We start from the raw sequence: 9,223 nt of genomic DNA on the forward strand, positions 1-9,223 counted from the left end.
CACATAATTTACAATTATAAAACAAAGTTGTAGGAACCTCACTGCATCTGAAATACAGTGTATTATATTCTGTAATAATGACTTCCTTTCCTCTGAGGATTAAGTTTTTGGGTTTGCACACGGTCCCTGGGTGTTTGGTTGACTGATGCTGCTTCAGCTTGTAGCTTCATCCACCAGTTTCTCACCCCCAAAGATGATTTCAGCTCTATTTGTCACCATTGGCTGTGAAGCCATAATGTATGCCACTCTCTCAGTACATCTCTTTTTTGGTAGATTCATCTCTTTTTAGCCTGAAGCTCTGTCGTTTCTTCTCCCTGTACACTGCAGACAGGATGTTCTATGTTCTTTGTAATTTGACACTTAAATGTATTTCTTCTTCTTTTTTTTACATAAATTAATAAAATCCAGACTCCTCGATATTTAAAACATGAAAAAAAATATTATACCCCCCTTGAAATCACTGCGGTAGTGCTTCAGGGGGTTTCCTTTTCAGCAAGAGAAATCTAGAGACTGGAGATCTGCCTTTTTAAATTCTTAAAATAAATCATGACAAACAGGTTGAAAGATGAACTGTGAAATATATTGGGAATTGATGCAATTTTACATTAGAATTTATAAGACAACTTAAAGTAATAAAACACTTTAATGCAAACGGTTGCATATGATGTAATTAATCAGAACTTGAAGAGAGATATTTATTTTAGTTTATTGCTTATGGAGCCTAACAGCAGATATTATCTGCTCTGTTAGGAAGATGCTCGTCCTCCCACACTTCAAAACCCCTGATTTTAAATATCCCTGTGTTTGAGACATGACTGTTTGTTTTTGACATTTTTGAAACATGTATTAACCAAATAGAAACATGAAAAAATGCTGCATAACTAGTCAATTATAGATTTTAATTTTTGCTGTTTGCTGCCATGACATTAAAATAGAATTGACCGAAATGGTCACACAATTGTAGTTTTGTAAACATACTAGAATACTATAAGGATAACTGGATGATTACAAAACAAAAATGAAATAAGTCTCAGCCCCTGTTTTCTGGCTTATGTCATTTTATGTTAAAAATACATTTCCATTAGGTTTCTTTTTCACACACACCTTTTCATGTTCAGTTTAAATGATGAAAACCAATTCCATTAATAGAAGCCACAGTGTGTGTGAATACTGTGAATATGTAAACATGTGATGGGGAGCGAGGGTGTCACAGCGTGGTGCTGTACGTCTCTTTGGCCCTGAGAGGCATCGGGTAATAATATGGAAGATCCCAGTCTTTGTGCGCTGTGAATGAACTGGAGTTCCTCATGGTCCGGTCCACGTATCCAGAGACCGTTGGGATCTCTTCTCTCGGGTGGTCTCCACAGTGTGGGACGGTGGGTGTGACGAAGCTCTGCTTCATTTTGTACCGGCTCGTCCAGGTCTGCATGGGTGCAAAGGTGGCGGGCTGCACCGGGAACTCAGCCTGGTCCATGTGCTCCTTCTGGCTCAGGAAGTCTCTCAGCACCTGCTTGAAGATGGACGACAGCTCCCAGGGCCCAATGTTGTTGGAGGCAAGCACCTCACGGAACCTGTGGAGGCGTGCACCAAAGATTTCTATCAGCAGAATGTCGAGTCGCCACATTTGCAGACTGCAGTCGTCATGTTTCAATGTTTAAAGGGCTCAAACTTCTGACATTGACAGTTTTTAAATTGTGTGTTATGAATAAGGTGCAGTTTGTGATAAAAGCAGAAGGGTCATAGTATTAAAGTGGCCTGGTGGTGGGTCAGATGGCATCAGATTTAAGAGCGACAAATAATGTGTGACTTCTAGAAAAATAATTCAAACATAAAGCAAGTCCTTGGTTTAATACGTTATTGTAAATATAATGATGAGGGATGCAGGTTTACTTTAGATTTAGTTTCATATTGAGGTCATATTGATGTGCCACCTGTAATAGAAACATAACACCACTGTCACCAGTGTGGCTTTTACTTCTGCTCTGCATCACTTAGATTTCAAAATACAGTTATTTTAGGTGTTTGGTCCAACTCTGTAGTTGCATAACATGGATCACTGTGGAGCACGGGAGGATCGTGTTCCTTTTTTGAAAGCGGTTAAGGCAGGTAGACCTGGTCCGAGAGTGGGATATATCCCCCACAGCCCTCTCAAAACGTCCCCAATCATGAAGATTTTATCCTGAATGGAGAGCGGCAAACAAGTGTCATGAATATCATGTATGTTCTTCAGTTATCTGGTTATATAAACACACAGGAGTGACCGAGTAGTGGTTTTTTATGGGAAATGATTAAGTAGGTCACAGTGCTCAACCATGTCTAACAACTCATTCACCTTTCTTCCGTTCTGACTAACAGATGTTGAGTCTAAACAGGCCTCACTCAACCTTCCAGCGTGCCCTTCACATGTTGGCACCCTACGTAGTCTGTGTCTGTCATGGTAGCACATGATGGCTTTCTCGGTAGCTCGCCCCTGCCTCCTTTTCCCTTTTGCTCTTCTCCACATCGCCTCCTGTCAGGCCTCGTGTTGACGCCGTAGCAGCTAGCTACTGTTGACAGTGTGCTCATGTGAGGCCTGAGCCACATATCACAGCCACCACACACCTGGAGAGGACAGCGACTGCATGGATCGGGGGGATCTGGGCACACAGGAACTCCAGCTGGTGCAACTCGGATGAGGGGATGAGTGTCCGTAGCCGGGGGTACTTCTGGAACCAATGGAGGCTCGGGGCAGCGTGAGCCAGCCGGTGCTCCCGCTCCACTTCTCTGGCCAGCCGTTCTCGTTCCTCCACGTGCCAGAGGAGCTCTGCGATCAACATGCGGCTGGGAACGACCCCCGAGCTCTTCAGAGACGGCGCCTCCTCCTGAGCTTGTCTCCATGTCTCATGAGGCCATTTCATCCAGCTGAACAGCGGCATGGTCCTCGTGGCACACGCTCCCTAAAGACTGAAGGAGCAGCAACTGCATGTTTGTCTACATCGTGGTGTACACATAGAACATCCACAACAGCAGCTTTGCTTAAATACATTTGAATTCACTGGACTGATTGTTCCTTCATTAGTTACGGCCATTGCAGGCTGATCTGCAGAAATAACTAATTATCTGCATTGTTGTGGCTCTTCAATGCATTTCAACCTTTGACAGTGAGAGAAATAAGTTTAATAAGCTGTCTGGCCGCTGGTTCTTGCCTCATTGTGATGACTTCAGGGAAACTAGCTGAAGTGTTATAGCCGATGGATCCAGCAATTACACACTCTGCAGGTTCCCAGGTCAACCTCAAACACAAACTGTACAAGTGTCTTCACACATTGAGCTGTTGTAAAACAGCTTTTCAGTTTAATGACTAAACTGCAACTCCTCATTATGTCCAGAGATGAGTTATTACATTGGTGCCGGGCTCGGTAAGAGAAGATCAGTACTTACAGCTGTGAAAACTGCACCTCTGACTGTTTTCTGAGCAGTTGAGAAATGGGGAGATGAGCTTTTTGCAGAGTGCAGCCTCCAGCTTCTCGTCTCCATGGATGAGTCTGTGTCAACTTGACTCCAGCGCTTTCTGTTTGACCACGTCCTTCTGTGTCAAATGCCAGATGTCGGCTGCAGTCCTCTTGGACCCCGTCGTGGGAAGCGTTTCTCTTTTGGTCTTGTGCTGACCGTCTTCGTCTTGCCACTGCTCCTGTCACGCAGACTTTTGTTTTTCCAGTAGAGTTCGTCACACAGTGCTATCTGAGAGCTGTCACCTCTCTCCTCCTTTCACCCCTCACTCTCCTCTGCGCAGCGTGCAGCTTTGTTGTAAGCTCAGCTGCTTCGTGGCTTGCGTGAAATGTGTGCATTGGAGAGAGAGAGAGAGAGAGAGAGAGGATGAGAGTGCATATGTGCGCTCAAGCCGTGGGTGTGTTGTGTTCGAGCTCCTCTTCCCACTGTCAGGGTTTGTGTCTGTTGTGATGAAATCCTGCCTTCACCAAGAGTGCACACAGCTGGGAAGGCTCCTGAGGCGACGGAGCTATGGGCCCCCTCCAGCCAACCGAGGGTAAAGTCAAGAGGAGCCGCTGACCGAGTCCAGTTACAACTTGGCACTGAGCAATGAATTGGACAGAGATGCTGGGATTTGAAACCATTTTCATGTAATCATAAGACCGCAAAGGAGCGAAATCGCCATACTTTTATGATACAATAATGAACTAGTCCTCCATGACTTCTTTATCCTCATTGGATGTGTTTATATATTAAATGGGAATTCCTTACTATTGAAAGCTCGAATTCATCCATTTACATAAACGCTGAATCAAAAGATCAGATTAACGCACCAATAACAATCCATTCAGTCGGTGGATCAATTCCATAATAATAGTGTTGAAAATGATTTCACTTGTGTTCATTTAGAAAGTGAAACAAAGTCAGTCTGATCAGGACGTTTGAGAGCAGCATTTCTTCTGAATCCTCCAGGCCAGCTTTGAAAGCATCAGGTGAAGTTACGTAACAGACGTACATAACCCCAGTCAACCCGTGTTTACATGGACTAGGTTATACCTCTATACCGGTTAAAACTTTTCATTTCATGTTGCATATGTTTTGTTTGTTGTTAGATGGCCTTTTTCAGACGTCTAACAAGCATCCAGGTTTTCTACATGCATTGCAAAGAAGACTTTTTTGTTATCCAGTGTAAGAGCCAGTTTAAGATTGCTGCTGTTAGCAGTGGTTTTGTTTATCTGAAAAAAATCTGCAATACTTTTGTTTCAGTTTGGTGGAGGTCTTTGATGAGGACAGCCTAGGAACTGTGACGCCAGATGGAGGAAGAGCCCAAATACCAAAGACTGCAGAACGTGAGTATTGGCCTTTGAGCTGCCTTTTTTTTTTTTTTTACATTTCTGCACGGTTACATACTCAGATATACAAAATTGTTTTTATCTTTTTTCTTGGTTGAAAAACAGTTTCTAGTCCTCTCCAATTTTGTATTTCTAGGTACTCCTCTGCCTCCACTGGGCAGCTGCACATACCCAACCTTGCCCATAACTAAAAACAGACATAAGGTACGACACAGAGTCCATTCAATCAGCCACAACGTCTAGTGGTCTGATAATCCTCTCATTCACCTGTGATTTTGTTTCTTTGGTCCTTTTGTGGTTTTTTTACTGAAATTGTGGCTATGTCCTCAGGAGATAAGAGCACTTAAGCTTTTACAGTTTCTTCAAGATGAGCACAAAGTTATTTGATGCTGCAGGACAATGTCTAGCTTTAAATAAACCAATCTGTATTTGTCAACAGGAAATGCTAAAGCAGGACGTGTGCGTGTGCGTGTGCGTGTGTGTGTGTGTGTGTGTGTGTGTGTGTGTGCGTGCGTGAGCTGTATTTTCAAACTGCAGATTATAAAATCCCAATTACCTGCACTACATCCATCTGTGCTTAATTTTAAAGACTTTATTATTTCAGTGATATGATGCAGCACATGAATGCTTCCTCTGTTAACTGCCTCTCTTTGAACTGTGTGTGCGTGTGCTTCCAGTTGATTTCCCTGATCGAGAACAACTCCGTAGTGATCATTCGAGGAGCCACAGGCAGTGGCAAGACCACTCAGCTGCCACAGTACATTCTGGACCATTACAATGAGAAAAATGCTTCATGCAAGATTGCAGTCACCCAACCACGGAAGATTGGAGCCAGCAGTATTGCTCGCTGGGTTGCTACACAGCGGAAGTGTACGCTGGGTAGTCTGGTGGGTTATCAGGTGGGTGCAACACGCCCCTCTATGCAGTACAGACACCTAGATTAGCACGTAAAACCTGAGCAACACTTTATGTTAGTGAGCATATACCCTCATCAAAAGACCGCAGACTACCAAGGTCATTTTGCCCATGTTGGTATATTCGGTGTTTAAAAAAAAAACGAAAAGAAAAGAAAGGTTGTTTTTGAGTGTGTGTAGGTGGCCTGTCCCTTTAAGACACTGTACTGCGTGAGAAACATGATTCCCCCCATCCAGGCTGTAACAAAAATGGAGAGAGGAGGTAATGGGGGAGGTTCAGAAGTTGTAGCGGCTGCTGCAGTGGCTGCAGTGAACGGCTTTAGAAGCCATCGAAGCAAATCCTCCGTATTTAGAATCAGCGGGCAGAGTGACGGCAGCTGTGGGAATCCGCGCCTCCGTCGTGGGCAGAGCGCCGTGTCGTGCCGCGCATTCCGTTGGACTGGACGTGAAAAATCATTTTACACACAAAATATGCAAGTACTTTCAAGAGAATGAGGTTAGATAGATCTTCTTTCATATCACTGTGGAGAAATCCCATTCTCAGGTGCAATACAGAGAAATTCACAGTTTAATCTGCCCTCAGTCCTTCTCATTTCAAGTCATCTGTGCTTATCAGCTCTTCAATACATCTTCACTTAAAGTACTTCATTTGTATTTTCTTCATTTATTTTCAGACTGTAGTTTTACCGTCCTTTAAAGTGGCAATAAATAGGTCCAGGGGAGTCGTACTATCAACATAACTGCTACATATATTGGACAAACTTTATTTCCTATCCAGTGTTTTCCTGACACGGCGCTGTAGCGCTTCGTGCTGCTGCCTCACAGAGAGAAAATCCCTGGTTTGAGTCCGGGCTTGGGGGGTTTTTCTTGGTAGTTTGCGTACTTTTGGTGTGATTAACTGGTTATTTGTCTTAATCCACAGTCGTAACAAATAGTATACAATAGAATGAGATATTTTAAAAATATTTGACTTAAATCTAATGGCGGCTGTTGATGCTGTCATTAAATACAGTCAGAAATAACTCATACTTGTAGTATATACTAATAATCATTATACTAACTCAGCTTTTCCTGGATTTAGTGCAATTTAAGCAATGTGGCAGTGGTTTTCTGTACTTTTTTGTTAAAAAGTACTTTTGAGGACAGATGACAGCAAACCAGCAGTAATTGCACTCTTCATCTGTTTTACATTCAGTTTCGATATGATCTGAACTTGTTTTATTCTCCGCTGAGTGAATAATGTACAGTCAAACGGTCTCCCAGATCATTTCCAACCTGTGGGAGTTTTTCCACTCGTGCACCGAACAAAACGTATGAAGCTCTCAGCTCGGGTTTATTTATTGATGAAGAGAGAACATTTCCCCCCCAAAAAATCTGTTTTTCAGGTCAAGTAATAAAGACAAATGTGAAACATTTGCGCTTTCTCCTCCAGTTTTCTCCTCCTGCTATCATTGTGAGGAATGTGTTCACGCATGTCAGATTTGGTTCATGGACAAACTGTGGTGAGACATCTCTGTTAAGTCAGAACAATCTGACACCAACAGGTGATCATCTCTTTCTCATGTATCGTCCATTTACAGGAGGAATTCAAAAGCAGCACAAACCAAATCCAACTTATTAAACAATCACATACATGCTGAATTAAGGAGCTTTTAAATCAGTACTTGCAACAAAGCAGTTTGACTGGTTTGTTTTGGAAACCTGTGGTGAGGTTTAATGTTTTGTACAGTCATCTTCCCTGTTCATATGATCCAGCGTGCAACAGCTTTACAGGAGACTTTAAAGTTCTGCTGCAAAACGTATTTCAAAAAAGACTCGATTATGCCATCAGGGGTGTCAAACATACAGCCTGCAAGACAAACTTGACTATCCAGAGGGTCAGATTCCATAAAGTGACACACAGTAAAAATGAACCTATATTTTTTTCAATAAAAGTTCCTGCTGTTGGTGTGTTTTCACTGGGGATTGCACGATGAAGATCAGGGATGCAGCAGTGAAAGCTTGGTCAGTTTGGCATTAGCTCCAAAGCCAAACTGGAAAAGGATGAATCTGTGTGAAGACTGCAAAGAAATACTGCAGCAGGCAGGAGTCAATGATTTGTTGTAATTTTAGATGCAAGAAAATTCCAGATACAAGCCACAGGACAGTATCGTTTTCACACCGTCTTGTAGAAGTAGGCATAGGGGAGATGTACTCATAATTTACACTAAAACAAAGACATAGAGTCACAGTTGTTGTAATTTAAAGGTTATCATGCTCTAATATTACTCGTTCTTGGACTAAAATGAGCTGGTTTACATATCTGAGGCTAACTTGAATACAGCAATATCTTTCTTCACAAGTGAGAATTCAGCCTAAAGCAGCGCATGTTGAGATGTTTGGATGCGCTTTTAATAGATACGTATTCAAAGCAGTTTGCAGGCCCAGTGCCAGGATTGTTCTTCTCTAGAAACACACAGAAAGTCCTACTTTGGAACAGAAATACCCTCTTAGAGAATGCTAGTCTTAAATCAACATAGACTACATAGAATTTGTATCAACTTTGAGAGGTACAATGTGTATTTTTTATTTAATTACGACCTCAAATAATTAAACTAAATGAGACAAAACTTGAACTGCAACCTTATCGTGGTGGGGGAGTTTGAGCACCCGAATGACCCTCGGAGCTATGTTGTCGGGGGGCTTGCCCCCCCAGTAGGGTCTCCCAAGGCAAACAGGTCCGAGGCGACGGGTCAGACTAAAAGCAGTTCACAAGACCCCCATGGACACAATCACAAGGAGCAAGGTGACGTCGCCCGGTTTGGCGCAGCCGGGGCCACACCCTGGAGCCAGGCCCGGGGTGGAGGCTCGCACACGAGCGCCTGGTGGCCGGGTTCTTGCCCGCGGGACTCGGCCGGGCTCAGCCCGAAGGGACGACGCGGGCCCCTCCTCATCCTCCTGTGGACCCACCACCTACAGAGGCTGCCGTAGGGGTCGGGTGCAGTGTGGATTGGGTGGCAGTCGACGGCAGAGGCCTCGACGACCCGATCCCCGGACACAGACTCTGGCTTTCTGAACATGGAACGTGACCTCGCTGTGGGGGAAGGAGCCCGAGCTTGTGAGGGAGGCTGAGAGATACCGTCTAGATATAGTCGGGCTCACCTCCACTCACAGTTTGGACTCTGGAACCCAGCTCCTCCACAGGGGCTGGACACTCCACTTCTCTGGAGTTGCCCGCAGTGTAAGGCGGCGGGCTGGAGTGGGCTTGCTTATTGCCCCACAGCTCAGCCACCATGTGTTGGAGTTCACCCCGGTGAACGAGAGGGTTGCGTCCCTACGCCTACAAGTAGGGGACAGGTCTCTGACTGTTGTCTCGGCCTATGCATCGAACAGCAGCTCAGAGTACCCAACCTTCTTGGAGTCCCTGGGAGGGGTGCTGGATAGTGCCCCAACTGGGGACTCCATTGTTCTCCTGGGGGACTTCAACGCCCACGTGGGCAATGACAGTGA

General features: G+C 44.3%; 1 protein-coding gene across 1 annotated transcript; it reads right to left on the reverse strand.

Moving 5' to 3' along the window:
* Window positions 1-1,207: 1,207 nt before the first annotated feature.
* LOC308142175 (protein RD3-like) lies at window positions 1,208-2,915 on the reverse strand (the record flags this gene model as incomplete). The annotated part of the gene is made up of 2 exons (XM_080512512.1): window positions 1,208-1,571; window positions 2,602-2,915. The coding sequence occupies 2 exons, from the start codon at window positions 2,913-2,915 to the stop codon at window positions 1,208-1,210; spliced, it is 678 nt and encodes a 225-aa protein (XP_080368638.1).
* Window positions 2,916-9,223: the final 6,308 nt, after the last annotated feature.

This window comes from Blennius ocellaris, assembly GCF_963422515.1.
Source record: "Blennius ocellaris genome assembly, chromosome: 17".
NCBI classification, from domain to species: domain Eukaryota; kingdom Metazoa; phylum Chordata; class Actinopteri; order Blenniiformes; family Blenniidae; genus Blennius; species Blennius ocellaris.